This window comes from Octopus bimaculoides, chromosome 8 (assembly GCF_046866305.1).
Source record: "Octopus bimaculoides isolate indiv1 chromosome 8, ASM4686630v1, whole genome shotgun sequence".
Taxonomy (NCBI): domain Eukaryota; kingdom Metazoa; phylum Mollusca; class Cephalopoda; order Octopoda; family Octopodidae; genus Octopus; species Octopus bimaculoides.
In genome coordinates, this window is record NC_142935.1 from 1,829,198 (window position 1) to 1,849,290 (window position 20,093).

General features: G+C 37.3%; 1 protein-coding gene across 1 annotated transcript in view; it reads right to left on the reverse strand.

The window, feature by feature from the left end:
- Positions 1-20,093, reverse strand: part of LOC106872567 (uncharacterized) — a 51,217-nt gene that overhangs the window by 705 nt on the left and 30,419 nt on the right. Inside the window, exons 2-8 of the mRNA XM_014919602.3 lie at positions 17,972-18,307; positions 15,752-15,911; positions 12,442-12,554; positions 10,944-11,069; positions 4,785-4,989; positions 3,729-3,873; positions 564-678 (exon numbers count right to left, since the gene is read on the reverse strand). Of these exons, the coding sequence (XP_014775088.1) occupies positions 564-678; positions 3,729-3,873; positions 4,785-4,989; positions 10,944-11,069; positions 12,442-12,554; positions 15,752-15,911; positions 17,972-18,148 (1,041 nt within the window). The 5' untranslated portion in view covers positions 18,149-18,307. The remainder of the gene's footprint in view (positions 1-563; positions 679-3,728; positions 3,874-4,784; positions 4,990-10,943; positions 11,070-12,441; positions 12,555-15,751; positions 15,912-17,971; positions 18,308-20,093) is intronic.

The following is a 20,093-nucleotide window of genomic DNA, read 5'->3' on the forward strand; positions in this document are numbered from 1 at the left end:
TTTGACTTTAATTTTAACAGGTCAAGTAACTTCTTAGAGCAAGGATGGGCAACCTTTATGAAGAAGTGGACCACATGAGACATGATTCATCATCAGGTGAGCTGCACTATTGAAAATAATGCAACATAATTTTTTGTTAGATGCACCATTCAGAAAGTCATGTAGGCTACATGCAGCCCCGGTGGTGAAGACCGCTGTTGACTATCGGCCATTTTTTGTAATCATCTGGTTGTGGTGAGAATGGAGACACAATGTTCAGTTGCCTCAACATTCTGCAATTACCACCAAAAACGGTCTTTTTACAGGGTACAAGAAAAAGATTCTAGAAGATTGAATCATGGCATGATTTTACTTGGTTGCTTAATAGAGAACAATCACTTGGAATAATGTGAGACATGACCAGTTACCTAGTGGTTAGGTTTTGAATCCCCACTACAGGCTTCTAGTGTAAACTAAAGGTTAATTAGTTACTTCACAAAATGTTCTAATGATTTAACAATAATGACTGAACGCAAGTGATCTCAACGTGAGATCCTTTCCACCATGGACAGATATCTACTTACCAAAGTATTAGATACAGCAAAGGTAATACCAGCATGATTGGGAGCTACTTCAGGATGGTTACTTAAATGTCCAGCTGAATTGCAGGCACTCAGTCCAAGAGATATTGATACAAACCTGTTGAAAATGGACAATAATAAATTGAGGCTAAGATCAGATTAGAGGTTAATGAACAATAAAACAATAATCCTTTCTACTAAAGGCATAAGGAGGAGGGGGGGGATTTCAAATTTTTCAACAAGGGCAGTAACTTTGGGAGAGGGGATGAGTCGATTACATTGACCCCAGTACACAACTGGTACTTATTTAACTGACCCTGAAAGGAAGAAACGCAAAGTCAACTTTGGCAGAATTTTAACTCAGAAAATAAAGACAGACAAAACGCTGAAAAGCACTTTGCCCCGGCATTGCTAACGGTTCTGCTAGCACCCCACCTTAATAATAATAATAATAATAATAATAGTGAAATGGTTGTGCCTATAGTAAATGGTGCATCCAGGACTGTAAGCAAAGATATAGAGAAATGGTTGAAGGAGATTGGAATGTCTTGTAGAACTTCTACAGAAAGTTAGCCTCTTAGGGACAGGAAGGATTCTAAGCACTTGAACAACTACTGAAAGCTCGTGGGTCCCTAAGGTCAGAGGTAGTAACCCGCTACCCACATAAATCCTGTCAGGAATAAGTAGAAACTCAAGTCAAATCAATAATAATGATGGTTTCAATTTTTGACACAGAGCCAGAAGTTTTGGAGGGGAGGGAGAGGTCAATTATATCGACCCCCAGTACTTATTTTATTGACCCCCAAAGGATGAAAGACAAAGCATGTAATGTAAGGGAAAGAGCCTTATTGTATACGGTGTTCAGGTGCACTACAACTCATCAAAAAAGGTTGAAAGAGGGGACAGAAAGCAGTTTTAAGTCAAGAAAAGACAGAAAACAATGAAGGCTAAAATGACGTAAGCAATACACAAGAATAAAACATCAAGAAAAGTGAACTTGAAAAAAGAGCCATAAAGAAGAAAGAGTGAAAAATATCCGTCAACTGTAAATAATGTAACTAATGTCCATAAAGAAGAAAGAGTGAAAAATATCCGTCAAATGTAAATAATGTAACTAATGTCCATAAAGAAGAAAGAGTGAAAAATATCCGTCAAATGTAAATAATGTAACTAATGTCCATAAAGAAGAAAGAGTGAAAAATATCCGTCAAATGTAAATAATGTAACTAATGTCCATAAAGAAGAAAGAGTGAAAAATATCCGTCAAATGTAAATAATGTAACTAATGTCCATAAAGAAGAAAGAGTGAAAAATATCCGTCAAATGTAAATAATGTAACTAATGTCCATAAAGAAGAAAGAGTGAAAAATATCCGTCAAATGTAAATAATGTAACTAATGTCCATAAAGAAGAAAGAGTGAAAAATATCCGTCAAATGTAAATAATGTAACTAATGTCCATAAAGAAGAAAGAGTGAATAGATACGTCAAATGTAAATAATGTAACTAATGTCCATAAAGAAGAAAGAGTGAATAGATACGTCAAATGTAAATAATGTAACTAATGTCCATAAAGAAGAAAGAGTGAATAGATACGTCAAATGTAAATAATGTAACTAATGTCCATAAAGAAGAAAGAGTGAATAGATACGTCAAATGTAAATAATGTAACTAATGTCCATAAAGAAGAAAGAGTGAAAAATATCCGTCAAATGTAAATAATGTAACTAATGTCCATAAAGAAGAAAGAGTGAATAGATACGTCAAATGTAAATAATGTAACTAATGTCCATAAAGAAGAAAGAGTGAATAGATACGTCAAATGTAAATAATGTAACTAATGTCCATAAAGAAGAAAGAGTGAAAAATATCCGTCAAATGTAAATAATGTAACTAATGTCCATAAAGAAGAAAGAGTGAATAGATACGTCAAATGTAAATAATGTAACTAATGTCCATAAAGAAGAAAGAGTGAATAGATACGTCAAATGTAAATAATGTAACTAATGTCCATAAAGAAGAAAGAGTGAAAAATATCCGTCAAATGTAAATAATGTAACTAATGTCCATAAAGAAGAAAGAGTGAATAGATACGTCAAATGTAAATAATGTAACTAATGTCCATAAAGAAGAAAGAGTGAAAAATATCCGTCAAATGTAAATAATGTAACTAATGTCCATAAAGAAGAAAGAGTGAAAAATATCCGTCAAATGTAAATAATGTAACTAATGTCCATAAAGAAGAAAGAGTGAATAGATCCGTCAAATGTAAATAATGTAACTAATGTCCATAAAGAAGAAAGAGTGAAAAATATCCGTCAAATGTAAATAATGTAACTAATGTCCATAAAGAAGAAAGAGTGAAAAATATCCGTCAAATGTAAATAATGTAACTAATGTCCATAAAGAAGAAAGAGTGAAAAATATCCGTCAAATGTAAATAATGTAACTAATGTCCATAAAGAAGGAAGAGTGAATAGATACGTCAAATGTAAATAATGTAACTAATGTCCATAAAGAAGAAAGAGTGAATAGATACGTCAAATGTAAATAATGTAACTAATGTCCATAAAGAAGAAAGAGTGAATAGATACGTCAACTGTAAATAATGTAACTAATGTCCATAATTCCTCGTGTCTTAAATATAGAATTGTATTTAGAGTTTAAACTATTCCATACTCAAAATATTTTATAAATTATTTCAATATCCAATTTCAGTGTAACAGCAAAGTTCTGAAGATGTAAAAATAGAAATAGTTACGACATGTAAGAGGCCAAAATTTGAGTAGCTTTAATCCTTCACTGATATATTTGTCTAACCCATACTAGCATGGAAAAAACAGACGTAAAAAAACCAACTGAAATCAAATTTATGTAATGCTTATAAATGCTTTTAATACTAAGCAGCAGCAGCAGCTATTGCATGTCGGTGCCCACGCGATGATTTACTTGCAGTTACAGCTATAAAAATTAGCTGTAAAAACATGTCTTAAACCTTCAGATACTGAATCGAAAAAACTACAAGGCTGGTAAAAAATAGCAACAGCAAATATGAGCAGATCACAAACAGATTAACAGAACCACAACTTCTTCACTTTGCCAGATCTCAGTCAATAAAGTATGAATTAGTGGAAAAAAAATGAAATAAAAGAACAGCTGGTATACTTACAGTACAGCTAATGGTAGATTATTGACCATACTGAAGAATAAAATGAAAAGACCTGGTCCAAGGAGTCCAACGCTGGTCATAAGACGTCTTACAGAAAGAACGGTCCATTTGTTCGCTACAAGGGAGTCAGCAAAATGACCTGCAACTGCAACCCAAAAAGAAATTATTTTAAACAATGGTCCTAATGAATTTTTCATAGAATATTCTTTAAATCTATTGTTACCTCCAATAAACAATACAACTGCCCTACATATCTTCAAAGTTCTTTGAAGCGGCTGACATGTTTGTTTGAATTGATTTGCTTGTTTCAAATCAATTTTTGAAAACAGCTGCCTTCTTTCACAACATTTGAAAGTTTGTTTATGCTTTATGTTTCATCGGTGAGTCACTGTTGGCAAACATCTGGGGCAAAATTAATCCCCCAAAGCCCACTTTATATCTCCACTGTAGCAATTTTGCTTAACTCTGTCACTGCCTTTTCAGAAAAGCAAGCAGAAAAGGCACTACTCTGAGTAACTCATTTGTCAGCGTTTTAACATCCACTTTTCCATGCTTGCATGGATTGGACAAACATTACAGAGGGGGATTTTCTACAACCAGATACCTTTCTTGTCACCAACCCCTGACTGTTTCCAAGTAAGGTGAGTGATAAATTAGTTGGTTGGCTGATCAATTGATTGATTCGTCATCAATTAACATCCGTTTTCCATGGGTTGGACTCATAACAGCATAAAAGACAGAGCAAAGAAACAAACATGATAGACAGGTGACCAAGAACCAAAGACAACTCTGTGACTATGATACCGTAAGAGATTCTTCCTTGTATTATCTCCTTCCATGCACACCTAAGATTCCATCATTTTTTCACTAAGTCACCAAAAACTAACCCTAACAATTCTTTAAACAAATATAATTCTTCTGACAACATACATTTCCTTTTGCTAGATCTGCTGTTTGTATTACAATACAAACAGCAAAAGGTAACCATTTCCTCCAAAAGAAATTAACAAAACAACAGAGAACTTTATTTACTGAGAATCAGGGTTCTCTACTTACCAACACCGAGCAAAGAGTTCATGATATAAGGCACTGCAGTTAACATAATGTGGTGTGCATCAGCACCAAGGTGTCGGGTCAGGTAAGTGGGTAGCCACTGCATAATAATATAATTAGACCAGTTCATACTAAAGTGGGCCAAATACATAGACCAGAGCGGCCAGTGACACAGGAATTCAGACCACCGGACATTGGTACTATTTACCTGTTGAAGATACAAAACAAAAAAAATATTTAGTATTGGTTTCAAATTTTGGCACAAGGCCAGCAATTTCGTGGGAGGGGATAAGTCAATTGCATTAGCCCCAGGGCTCAATGGGCATTTATTTATTATTGGCTCTGAAAGAATGAAAAATAAAGTCAACCCTGGCAGCATTTGAACTCTGAACATAAAGTTGAGAGAAATGCTGCAAAGTATTTTGTCCAGCACAGTAATTAGAATCTCTGCCAGCAGACAGCCTGGCAGAGTCGTTACCATAATTCAACATTGAATGAATATTTAACATTAATTTGACATCAAATTTCAAATGTTAGTATTTACATTTACATAATTTAATATTACTATTTAAATGAAATAGAAAGACAAGACTATGGTAATTCACAGATATTTGCTTTGATACACATCACAGATGATCAAACTAATTTTGCATTGCGATTGGCAGGCAGAAACTGAAGAAGCCGATCCCGTACGTACGTGCATAAATGAAATCATTCAACCAGAGTAGTTGAAGCATATGTGTTTGTACACATCAACATAAATCATACATGTACAGGCATAAAGATTCTCCAAGGGAGTAAAGAATATAAAAGCAAACATACAGAAGATATATAAAAATATATAAAAAACATAAAATTACATATAAATAAAAATTACATGAAAGGAGTTAGGCGTGGTAAATATGGAAGATACAAGACGAACGAAAGGTTGATAAATAAAGGAATAAAAATGGCAATTTTAAAATGGCAAACCACCTAAATTGTCTAAAATTCACATATACATATAAATTATAAGATAGAAATTACGAGTTAGAAAACGTTTGAGGTTTCATTGACTAAAATTTGCATTTTCAATTTTCTCTACCCTATATTTTTTTGCATTTTTCACATCAGCACTCCATAAACAGCCCATATAGTAAAAAATATATTTAATATTACATATATATATATATATATATATATATATATATACATGCTAGTATCAAACAATGAGAATGAATGCTCAATCCCGTATTGGCAGAAAAATATTCTTTGTGGTTGAACAAGGCTACCAATAGTTTCATGTGAAGATCTCTTCACATGAAACCGTTGGTAGCCTTGTTCAACCACAAATGAAGTATAAATAACTTTTATGTTTTACTTGCTTCAGTCATCAGACTGCAACCATGCTGGGGCACCACCTTCAAGAACTTTTAGTCGAATGAATTGACCCCAGGACTTAGCTTTTTTTAAAGTCTAGTACTTGTTCTATCAGTCTCTTTTTTCAAACAGCGAAGTCATGGGGACGTAAATACATCAACACCAGTTGTGAAGCAGTGGTAGGGAACACACACACACACATATATGATGGGCTTCTTTTAGTTTCAGTCTACCAAATGCACTCACAAGGCTTTGGTTGGCCCAAGGCCATAGAAGAAGGCACCTGTCCAAAGTGGGACTAAACTGAACCTGGGACCATGCGGTTGAGAAACAAGCTTCTTACCACACAGCCATGCCTATCTATCTATCTATCTATCTATCTATCTATCTGTCATCATCATCATCATCATTTAGTGTCTCTTTTCCATGCTGGCATGGGTTGGATGATTTGACCAGGGCTGGCCAGCTGGAGGGCTGCACCAGACCCCATATATATGTGTGCATGTGCATGTGTGTGTGTGTATGATCATCTTCATCATTTAACATCCATCTTGCATGCATGCATGCATGCATGGGTAGGACGGTTGACAGGAGCCAACGAAGTAGAAAATTTACCTGAAGCTACTGTGTCTGTTTTGGCAGGCATTTCACAGTTGGATGCTCTTCCTAACACCAACCACTCCGCAGAGTGGACTCAATGCTTTTTACAAGGTATTAGCACAGGTGAAGTTAGTTTTGGCAAGATTTTTACAGCTGGATGCTCTTCCAGATGCCAACCACTTTACAGTGTGGACTGGATGCTCTTAACATGATACCAACACTAGCAAGGTAACCAAGTAATTCACAAGACAAGGGATTATGAGAGGGACAGGGCATTTGAGGAGGGGGAACTTGTGTGAGAGGAAGAAAGGTTAGAGTGTGTCAATGAGTCAAAGAGACAGAAGCAGGTGTCACAACAGGGAGGGGGCATTAGAGGAGGTGATCCCGTATCAAATGATGAAATGTTAGAGTGTAACAGAGAAACAGAAAGAGACAGAAATAGGTGTCTTGCTATGGAAGAGGGACATAAATATAGTTCCATAGATATACACTTGACAAACTATTATTAAGGAAACATTTACACATTAATGCATAAAAGCGATTTAGAGAGGGGGGGATGAGACAGACAGACAGACAGACAGACAGACAGACAGACAGACAGACAAATGATATCCTGACACGAAAGGTTAGAGGTTAACTACATTTGAATGCAATTTCTACAGAAAGGATGGATGCTACACATTTTCACCTTTGACCTAATAACAGTTCTGATAATGTAGAGATAAAAAATTAAAACAGGAGTTTATACATATAAGGTGTTAAAATAAGTGTTTATATTTATATATATATATATATATATATATATATATATATATATATATATATATATGGGAGAATATACAAATAATAACAACAGACGAGGACAGGTGGTGTAAATAACAAAAGTATATATTAGTATGACGCTCGGGAATACGGAAAGTCTTTGACGTTTCGAGCTACGCTCTTCAACAGAAAGAATACGGAGACAAGGAGAAAAACACGGAGAAAAAAAATTGAATAGTGTTCAGTCAACGGTCAATCATAATAATGACCGATCATAACAATGGCTGACCGGAAGTTAGAAATTCTTATTTCAGGAGAGCTAAGACAGGGGGAGATAACAAACGGTGATCGGGAACGAGGGGCTGTGTGTGGGAGGTAGAATGCTGGTGATCTTGACGTATGTAGTGTGAAAATGGGGAAGGGAGAAAGGGAGAAAGTAGTTGGTCAGTTGTAGTGTGTGCGTGGTGTGATGCGAGGGTATTGGTGTGGTGTGCGTGGTGTGATGCGAGGGTATTGGTGTGGTGTGATATGAGGGTGTTGGGAGGTGGGGAAGGCATGGGTGGAGTGTGGGTTAGGCTGAGGGTGGGGTAGAGGTAGGGGTCTGTGGGTAGGGTGGGGTATGTGGGTAGGGGTGGGTGGTGGGTGTAAGGAATTGGATGGGGGGGAGTGGGAAGGTAGAGTAGGAGTGTGTTGGGGTGTGGTGGGATGAGCTTATGAGGGGGTGTTGACGAGGAGGGAGAAGGGGAAGGTGGATGTAAGAGAGGGGGAAGATGGGTATGGGGGGAGAGGAAGAGAGGAGAGAGGGTGGGTATAAGAGAGGGAAGGTGGATTGAGAGAGGGGGAAGGTGGGTATGGGGGGAGAGAAAGAGGGGAAGGTGGGTATGGGGGGGAGAAAGAGAGGAAGAGAAAGAGAGTGAGAGAGAGGGAAGAGGGGTATGGGGGAGAAAGAGAGGAAGAGAAAGAGGAAGAGAAAGAGAGGAAGAGAAAGAGAGGAAGAGAAAGAGAGGAAGAGAAAGAGAGGAAGAGAAAGAGAGTGAGAGAGAGGGAAGAGGGGTATGGGGGAGAAAGAGAGGAAGAGAGAGGAAGAGAAAGAGAGTGAGAGAGAGGGGAAGAGAGTGAGAGAGTAAGGGTGAGAGAGTAAGAGTGTAGAGAGTAGGAGAGTAAGAGTGTAGAGAGTAAGAGTGAGAGAGGGGGGAGTACGAGAGAAGAGAGTAAGAGAGAGGAGAGAAAGAGTAGGGGTGAAGAGAAGTGGGAGTGGAGAGAAGTATGAAGAGAGGTGAAGAGACATACAAAGAAGTAGGAGTCGGAGCAGGAGGTGGGGGAGGGGAGAGATGGGTGGTAGGAGGGAGGGTGGGGGAGAGAGACAGGAGGAGGGGGTTAGATGAAGAGTGGAGGGGAGTTGAGCCCATGTGGCGCAAAGGAGCGAAGATAGAAGATTAATCCCTGTTCACGGCGCAAACGGGAGTCCGGATGGCCCCTGTGCATGGACAATCCAAACACAGACAGGTGTTGCCGCAAGGAGTGGCTGGCAGAACGGAAGTGGCATGACACCGGGGTGTCATTGCCGACGTTGATATCTCGGAGGTGTTCCGCGAATCTGTCGGCCAGGCGGCACCCCGTTTGTCCGATGTACAGGGATTGGCAGAGAGAGCAGGAGAGGCAATATATGATGTTGGTAGACGTGCAGGTGAAGGAGTCGGTGATGCGATAGGGTCGGTGATGGGTGCTGGTGAGGAGGGTGGTGTTGGAGAGGTAAGGGCAAGTGCGGCAGTGTGGGCGGGAGCAGGGGAACGAGCCAGGTTGGGAGGTTGGGTTGGGGAAGAAGCTGTGGACCAAGAGGTCCCGTAGGTTGTGGGCTCGTTTGAAGGAGGGGAGGGGTCGATTAGGGAAGATGTGGGAGGTGGAGGGGTCGGACTGGAGGCGCCGAAAAGCTCGGAGAATGGAGCGTTGGAGGGGTAGGGTGGTGGGATGGTAGGTGAGGGGAAAAGGGAGGCGGGAAACGGCAGGGCGGGTTCGGGGGGAGAGAGCAGATGCACGGTCCACAGAACGTGCTCTGGCAAGGGCGGTGTGGATGGTGGTGGGTGGATATCCACGCAGGCTAAAGTGGTGAGCCATGAGTTGAGACTGAGTCTCAAAGTCATGGCTGTCGCTACAAAGTCTGCGTAGACGGAGGAATTGGGAATAGGGGATGGAAAGTTTTGTGTGTCTAGGGTGGGAGGAGGAGAAGTTGAGATAGGAGTGTGAGTCTGTGTGTTTGTAGTGGATGGAGGTGCTAAGGGCAGAGTGGAGGATGCTGACCGAAATGTCGAGAAAGGGGACAGAGGTGTCAGAGACAGTACAGGAGAAGTGGAGGGCAGGATGGAAAGACTGAACGAAAGAGAGGAACGAGTCAAGATGTTCGCGGGAGAGTGAGGTGGCACCGATACAGTCGTCGATATACCGACCGTATAGTTCGGGAGTAGGACCAGTGAAATATATATATATATATATATATATATATATACATATATATATATATATATACATATTTATATATATATATACATATTTATATATATATATACATATTTATATATATATATATATATACATATATATTTATATATATACATATATTTACACACACACACATAGACTCATACATATATACACACATATATGTATATATATAAACTTACATAGATATATTTATATCTTTTATTTGTTCCAGTTGTTGAACTGTGGCCAAGCTGGGGCACTGCTTTGAAAGATTCTAGCTGACCAAATTGACCCCAGAACTCTTTTTAAGTCTGGTACTTGTCCTGTCTGTCTCTTTTGCCAAAGTTTCTAAGCTATGGAGATGTAAACAAACACACACCGGTTGTCCAATTGTGGTGGGAGACAAACACAAAGACACACATGTACTTCTATACATATATTCATGCATGCGTTTGTGAGTATTAAGTATATACCATCAACATCATCATCAACATTTCTATGTCCCCTTTCCATGCTAGCATGATTTGAACATTTGAACAGGACCCAAGAAGTCCAGCGTCTACTTTGGCAGAGTTTCTACAGCTGGATGCCCTTCCTAACGCCAACCACACTCTTCAAATATATATATCTGTTGTGCTCATCATCGTCATCATCATCATTTCATGTCAATTATTCCATACTGGCAAGCGTTAAGATGGTTTGAAAGGATCCAAGGAGCTGCAGGACAGTGTCGGCCTCAGCTTTGATATGGTTTTCTACAACTGGATGCCCTTCTTAACACCAACTACTTTACAATGTGTGCCGAGTGCTTTTTTTACACATTTAACACTTGTTACGTTTACTATTCCCTTGCTGAGCCCTGTGAAAAAGGGGCATGTAGCAGGGGCAAGGGGCAGAAGGGACTAAATATATGTTTGAAGCTTGTTTGTATCTCAATTCAAACACAAGTGAAACATTACTTACTTTTGGAGGCTGGACAAATTCTTCTTGGCGGGTCTCCGTATAAAAAAGGTACCAGATAAGCACCCATATGAAACCTAGGGAGCCAAAGGAATAAAACATCCATGGCCAATGTAAGTGGGGACAAACCTTGAAAATAAAAACAAAAAAAAAAAATGAGTTTAACCAACAAATACCGAGAAATTCTGGTTACATTATAATCTAGGGTTTTTGTTCAACTTTAGTAGATTAGCAGAACAAAGCTGACACACTCCGCACTTTCCAAGGATTTTGCTTTGATCGTTTTTACTACAAATACACACAAACATAACAGCAACAGAGAAGAATAAAGAACAGTGACATCACGGCAGCTGCTTCACCATTTTCCCACTCCTCAAAACGAACCTCCAAGCACATTCTTAAAAACAATGTCTTTGAAAGTATTGTAATAAACCCTTTCAAATCATGAAAATCACCAGCCAGGTGCTCTTCCTCTTTTCAGGGGTCAGCTTGCCAAACATATTACAGTGTGTACTTGGTGCCCTTTTCATGACACTAACACTAGTGGGGTCACAAAGTATGAGAAAAGAAAAGATACAACTGAACGATATAACAGACAACTTACAGAATACTTTTTTTAATTTTTTTAATTTTTAGAGTGAAAGCGTTTTACTGTTTCCAGAATTCAATAAACTTATGATCACAACAAACACTGATCCGTTAGGTTTAGGACCACCAAGTGTTCGACTGATAACTGAAACATGTGAATTTTCTGGGTTAACACCGACTATTTAGAGCTGTGGTTCTCAACCGGGGTCCATAGAATATCTTGTTGTTAAAATTTATCTGCAATAAATTGGTCATACTTCGACATACACAAAATATTTTAATAATTTTTTTTAATACAATTCCTAATAATATTTAATTATAGAAAAATAATAGGAATTTTTAATCCTTGACAGGCTAAGGGGATCCATCTGAGTAAAATAAGAAAGGGGTCCATCATCATCATCATCATCGTTTAACATTCATTTTGGATGTTAAACGATGGCATGGGTTGGACAGTTTGACTGAGGTCTGGCAAACCAGGAGGCTGCACGAGGCTCCAATCTGATCTGGCAAGGTTTCTACAGATGTATGGCCTTCCTAATGCCAACCACTCCAAGAGTGTAGTGGGTGCTTTTTACATACCACTGGCACAGGAGACAGTCAGGCAGGCTTGGCATTGATCACGTTCGGATAGTACTTTTTACGTGCCACTGGCACAGGGGCCAGTAAGGGGGTACTGGCAGTGACCACGTTTGGTTGGTGCTTTTTACGTGCCACTTACACAGGAGCCAGTCAGGCGGACATAGGTGGGAAATGGTCGAGAACCACAGATGTAGAGCAACACAACAGTATGCGTTCCTTTATCACCTTCAATAACAAATGTAAAGGTGTAACAATATCGTTAGCCTCCATCATTCAAAAAGAAAATACAGAAAACAAATTGGAAATGCTTTAAACGCCAAGCAAGACTTACAAGAGCAGCAACTGTTTGACCAATAGAACCACAGGCTACAAGATAAGCAAAAGCTCGAGATCTTTCTTCTACTGGTATTGTATGAGCAAATATATGAAAAACTGTTGGTAAACCTGTTAAGAAATTTTTTAAATGGGTAAGAAGTTACAATTTTCAAAGGTCAATGAAATATTATGTTACAAAAATGTTATTTAATAATTATATAAAAAATGTATCTGGATCTATCTCATCATTGTCATCATTTTAGCATTCATTTTCCCATGCTTGTTTGGGTCGAGCAGTTTACTGAGGCAGATTTTCTACAACTGGATGCCCTTCTTGTCACCAGCCCTCACCTGTTTCCATGTAAGCTCATATTTTTCATGACCAGACATGTTTCACAGAATATTAGAAACGAATGTCACTGTTTGTATGACAGTGACATTCATTTACAACCATTATGCTGTCTCTAGTCACTCACGTCCAATGTACCCATGTAATTATAAATAATGAATTTCCAGAGAATGTATCTCATGTACAATTCCCATTAAGCTGTGCATGGCTGCACACACACACACACACTTGCAGTGAGAATACAAAAGAAATTAATGAGTGCACAATGGATTAATATGCACACAAAGCATTAGTTGCCTAAAATAGCAAAGTAATTAACAATTATCCTCATTATATTTAGTCTGCTTATACTTTTATCATAGGACAAAAAAAATTGCACACACTGACTGACTACCAAAACCTAAAGGAACCATGTCTTGTGTACTTCTCAAAGGTTTTTAGCTATCACTCTTTTCCTTTTACTAATACAATGCACCCATGGCGATGGGGTGTTTCTTTCAGGTTTTGTCAACCAAATTCACTGACAAGACTTTGGTCAGCCAGAGGCTACAATCAGAAACAATTGCTCCAGCTAGTCCATGTTAACATTCCAATACAGAAAGTCTCTTTTTTGTTTTTCAAAAATATATTTCATTTCAGGTTCTTTGCTAAAAAGAAACTGAAAGAAGCCTGTCATGTGTGCACATGTGTGTGTGTGTGTGTGTGTGTGTGCATGGTTGTTCACATTTGCACTTCAAAAAACATGAGCTACAAGCAGTATTATTGTTATTGTAATTCCTTCTGTCTATAAATCATCTGCTGCCTTCAGGATGTGTGAAATAAAAGATCCCACATTTGAAAAACAAGTAAAGGTTAGTAACAGGAAAGGCACCTAGCTGTAAAACATTACCTCAATAATATAGCTATCTAACCCATACTAGCAAGGAAAAACAGACATAAAACAAACTATCATTGAAATGTTCCAATTTAATATTATTTAATACAAAGTCTTTGAGAACATATTTGATAGAACAACAGAATTTTTTTCTTTAGACTTTAAATGTTCCAATGGTCAGTTTGCTTGGACTGATGTTAAAGTTTACAAGCATTTGTCCAACACAAAAATGTTACACTGCAATGACAGAACTAAAAGCATAAATTGATAAGTAGCATTAAAATCGGCAACAATTCTTTAACAAGAATTCTTTAAAAAACATATAATGGAAAAATATTCTGAAGTATCAAAAAAATGTCTGGAACAGAAATGAATTTTCAAATCGAGGTGACCTCATGCAGTTTGGATATAAAACAGTGGTACATGAATGAGTGATTCATTGTCTTGTTATAATATTCATGTCTAACTATTAGCAAAGGTCAACAACTGAAATGATTTCAACTTCACACACAATAGCTGTCTGGGACAACTTTGATCAAATTTCTGGGTCAGATTCAACAGTTTCGATATTTTTTCCATTTTCTGTTTTGTTTTTTTTTTATCTCCTGTGCTGACCTACAAAATAAGTGACATCAGACGAAGATTATAGACTGACAAATCTGAAATGATCAGTCAGTTGGAAGTTAGAGCAAAGATCCATCCTTTATCATACTAAAGTACTAAAAGCAGAAATAACGAACTCACTAGAATCCAGTCAATACCATCATCATCATCATCAACATTCATTTTTCCATGCTTGCATCATGGATCGAACAGAGTTTATCGAAACAGATTTTCAAAAGCTGGATGCCTTTCCTGCTGCCAACCTTCACCTGTTTTCCAAGTAAGGAAATATTTCCCCATGGACCATGCAATATGAAGACAAAGAGACACAAAACATAAACATGCTCACATATATATACATACATACATACATATATATATATATGTGTGTGTGTGTGTGTGTGTGTGTGTGTGTGTGTGTGTGTGTGTGTGTGTGTGTGTGTGTGTGTGTATATGTATGTATGTATGTATGTATATATATGTATGTATATTCTTCTATTCTTTTACTTGTTTCAGTCATTTGACTGCAGCCATACTGGAGCACTGCCTTTAGCCAAACGAATTGACCTAAGGACTTACTCTTTGTAAGCTTAGTACTTATTCTATTGGTCTCTTTTGCCAAACTGCTAAGTTACAGATATATAAACACACCAGCATCAGTTGTCAAGTGATGGTAGGGGGGGGACAAACACAGACACACAAATATAGGGTGATATAGGTATATATGTAGATGTATGTGTATACATATATACATATATATATATATATATATATATATATATATATATATACACATACATGACAGGCTTCTTTCAGTTTCCGTCAACCAAATCCACTCACAAGGCTTTGGTCAGCCCCAGGCTATAGTAGAAGACATTTGCCCAACGTGCTACACAGTGGGACTGAATCCGGAACCCTGTGGTTGGAAAGCTAGCTTCTTACCACACAGCCACAGACAGACATATAGATAGATAGATATAGATTATCGTTTATCTTTTACTTGTTTCAATCATTCAATTGTGACCATGCTGGGGCACTGCCTTGAAAATATGTATGAAATATTGCCAAGTATCTAAATATAGCCAGTATAAAGCAGTAATTGCTGAGTTTAGTTTGTAAACATCCAAATTAAATTACTTTCAAAGTAATCAATATGACCCCCGTGAACATGACAGAGTGGAGGTTAAAACAACAGACCTTACAGTTAGACTTTCTACTTCGAAATTAAAATTTACATTACAACACTCGTTTCACAAACACAACATTACAATGAAATACCAAAGGAAATCGTTTTGAAACAATGGTTTTTCAGACAACAACAGCCATTCAAATTTATTTTACAAATGTTAAAGTCTAAAGAGAAAAAAAAAAAAATTCTGTTGTTGAGTAAACTACATTCTGAAAGACTTTGTATGAAAGAATATGGAGAAAAAATATTAAACTTGTAATGAAATACATTGGAAAATATGAAACTGTAGAAATATTTTAAAATCAATTTACCTAACCCTTCACCTAATCCAAGAAGAACTCTGGATATCAAAAGAGCATTAATAGAATGAGCAAAAAATGGAACCATAAAGGTTGAAAGGGACCATAGAAAGACTGCCATTGCAAGAACTGATTTTCCGCCATATTTTCGGGCTGCACTCCCGCCAATTACCTGAGGAGAAAGAAATGAAGTTAGTAACATGAGCATCATTATCATCATCATATGTCGACATCAATTTGACAAATATATAGACAGGGATACATACAGAATATGATAAGCCTTTCTATTATAGGCACAAGGCCTGAAATTTTTGTGAGAAGGAGACTTATTGATTTCATTGCTCCTTAGCACTTGACTGGTATTTCGTTCATCAACCCCTAAAGGATGAAAGGCAGTGTTGACCTCAGCAGGATTTGAACTCAGAATGTAAAGATAAACAAAATGCATAACAGCATTCTGTTTTTTCCAACAACATTATCTTCCTAGGGCTAAATAGCAGTGGCATTCTTCCCTTTCATGGGACTGTCACATTAAGTTGACAACATACCATCACTTTAATATGAAGTCAGTTATAAATATATATATATATATATATATATATATATATATATATATACATATATATATATATATATATATATACATATATATATATATATATATATATATATACATATATTAATAAATTATAGGGTGGCAAAGAAAATTTTAGAAATTTTATTTACCACCAGTGGCCTAGCGAGAGTAAAAACAGTCAATAGACTATGTATTATTCATTAGAAATGCAGAGACGCCTATAATAGGACATCTACTCGCTAGAAATAGCAGCAAAAATACTACATACCACAAAAGTTAGGGATAATTTCGAAAGGAAATGAAAAATAAAAACTTTTACCAATCTATATTCTGTACCATGGTTTCAAGTCAATTTTAGTAAGATAAAGATTATATCTTACAAGGTCAGACTTTCGTCAGCAGAATTGACCAGACAACATATGAAGCACGAATCAGTACGCCGCATGGTTCGTGTTTTTATGTCTAATTTTTCAAAATATACCGCGTATTTACGGTTTACCTTACCGATTAGGTAAACCGTAAATACGCGGTATATTTTGAAAAATTAGACATAAAAACACGAACCATGCGGCGTACTGATTCGTGCTTCATATGTTGTCTGGTCAATTCTGCTGACGAAAGTCTGACCTTGTAAGATATAATCTTTATCTTACTAAAATTGACTTGAAACCATGGTACAGAATATAGATTGGTAAAGGTTTTATTTTTCATTTCCTTTCGAAATTATCCCTAACTTTTGTGGTATGTAGTATTTTTGCTGCTATTTCTAGCGAGTAGATGTCCTATTATAGGCGTCTCTGCATTTCTAATGAATATATATACATATATATATATATATATATATATATATACATACATCAACAATATCAAATCAATTATCATCATCCAGTTAGGAGACATACCCACACCCATACAACTCCTCCCCACAGGATGCCCCCTCCCCAATCAAGCGATGTGGATTGGGTTTTAGTTGCACTGGTCTTTTAACTGGCTAAACTATCTCCTTTGCACACACCACAACTACAAACAACGGCAGCTGTTTGCTCCCTGAACTGGATCTTGATCTTAGTCATTGATTGTTGTCTGTTCGTCCACTCAACATCTGATCAATGATATTCACCATTGATTCAATCAATAAGTCCACTTGCTGAAATAGTTCACACATCCACCCGATTGCACCCTGTGATCTTCGATCTACCCTGTCTCAGGGGTTTACATGTAACTGGGGATCCTGTCAGGTGCTACTTCTCCAGGTCAAAGCAGACCTGAGAACAGTGGTAGCTAAGGAGTGGTTCCACTCTCTCAAAACTCTGAAACTCCGAAGACAGGGTCCCATAACCAGATGCAGTTTAAAGTTGTACCCAATTATAAAGGTATATAAACGTTTCTAATTTAGGTACACGTCCAGCAACTTTGAGGTGAGCAGAGAGTGAATCACTACCATCAAGTCCAGTACTTGACTGGTACTTTATAAAGTTGACCCTGGCAAGGTTTGAACTCGGAATGCAAAGCACAGGAACAAATCCTGCAAAGTTGTTTTTCAAACACTCTAATGCTTCTTCTGCCACCTCTCCACCCTTATAAAGACGTAGAGTAAATGTAATTTCAGTCGCTGTTTTACATGCAACAACAATGAGAAAGATTTCAATACTCACTTGACTGCTCATATATCCAACAGCAAATGAACTGAGCACCCATCCCTGATTGTGAAGATCCAGTTTGTACTGGTCGGCAATAGAGATGATAGCTATTGGCATGATCACACGGTCGGCAGAGTTGACAAAGTTCGCAATCGAACATAATACAATAGTTTTAGATGCTTTAGTGACCATAATCCACAGCAGCTAGTGCCTGTTACACGGCTGGCACCGATGGAAGCTGGCCAAAAAAATGAGACTCAGAAGAAAGACTGTACAAACAGCAATGTTCTGAAATGGCAGAATCTGCCACTAGAGGGTCACCGTTTTTCCATTTTTGGTAATATCATTTCTCTGAAAAACAAATAAATTATTTTAAATGTTTTATCAAAATAGTAACAACAAATAAAATTCATAGCAAAACAATCATTTGTTATCTATATATCACTTCAAAATTTTACTTTAAAAAAAAACACTTTTACCACTGGAAATATATTTAAAAACTATCTTTTTTAAGGAAAATCAGAATTACTTTCTTGTTTTCAAATCTAACTTAAAAACACATTCTCTAACAAGAAAACACAGCCACAACTTTTTGTTATTCACTCTCCACCTTTATTTTTCTTCTCTGCATTTTTTTCTGATGAAGGACTAGTGTCCAAAATCTCATGACTCCTTCTCTTCTTTTAAGCTTTAAACTAATCACCACATATCCACCACCACCCCACCGGGGTTGTCTTCTTTCTTTCTCCTGTTCATTGCTTCCAACACACACACACAATTCCACTTTGCCACAACAGTATTTTTTGTTGCAAATAGATTTTTAAAACGAAGAATTCAGTAAAATATCTTTGTCCTTAATTAAGCTGATGTTTGAAATAGATTAACGTGAAACTTTGACGGCAGGTTTTAATTAAAATGACTTTAACCTTTTAGTTACTGTGGTGATGATGATGATGGTTTCTGTTGAAATACACTAACTTTGCTTTAAATAATTTTGAAAATAACAAAGAATTATTGATGGCAGGTTTTAATTTAGATCACATTAAAACAGGGAGTTTGTATCATGGAACCAGAGACAGTCTTAAAAGGGGTTTTCTTTTCATAAATCCAGTTGGACCTTCTTACTCTCTGCATTTCAATCGGAATTCAAAGTCCAAACGAGCAAACAACATTTTTATTCTCTGCTTTATTTCTATATCCTCCTCCACAAAAACGTTCCCTGATACTAATTACTTTAGATAAACTCACCTCATTTATTCATGTTCACAACTGTATCATGTTACAACTCCTTTACTCTCTCAAAAGGCAACCATTGAAAGAGCCATAAAAAAGAAGCCTCTACATAGACACTTTGATCTGCTAGAAATAGTAACCAAATCTATCATAAATCACTTTGTACTGCTTTAAATAAAAAAAAAAAAAAAGAATACATCGGACAGTGTAGATCCTTATACAGAAAAAAAGAAAAAAAACCAAAACGATCTCAACTGGATATCTTTCATCCTAAGTCTGTTCAAACACGGTTCACCTTGAGTTAATCAACAACAAAAGCAGACTCTCTAAGATGACTACTATTTTTATCAAACTATGCATCATCATCATCATCATCATTTAACGTCCGTTGTCCATGCTGGTATGGATTGGACAGTTTGACTGGGGCTAACAAGCTGGAAGGCTGCACCAGACTCTAGTCTGATTTGGCATGGTTTTCTTCAGCTGGATGGCCTTCTTAATGCCAACCACTCCAAGAGTGTAATGGGTGCTTTTATGTGTTCCTCAATAAATATAGGAGTATACCAATGAGTATCCTAACTCTAAAAATACCACTCTAAGATCTCGCTGATCACCGCCAAACCATATCCTTGTCCTTTTCTCACAGGTTCTCTTTTCTTTTCTTCTTTTTTTTTAAACAATTGTAAAAAGCACCCATACTGGCACCACATACAAAGCAGCCATGCTGGGGCCACATACAAAGCAGCCAGTACACTCTGTAAAACGGTTAGTGTTAGGAAGGGCATCCAGCCATAGAAGGTATGCTAGGACAGTTTGGAGCCTGGTGCAGGTCTCTGGCTGGCCAGCTCCTTGTCAAACCAGTGTGGAAAAAAAGGATGTTAAATGATGCTGATGACAACTATCA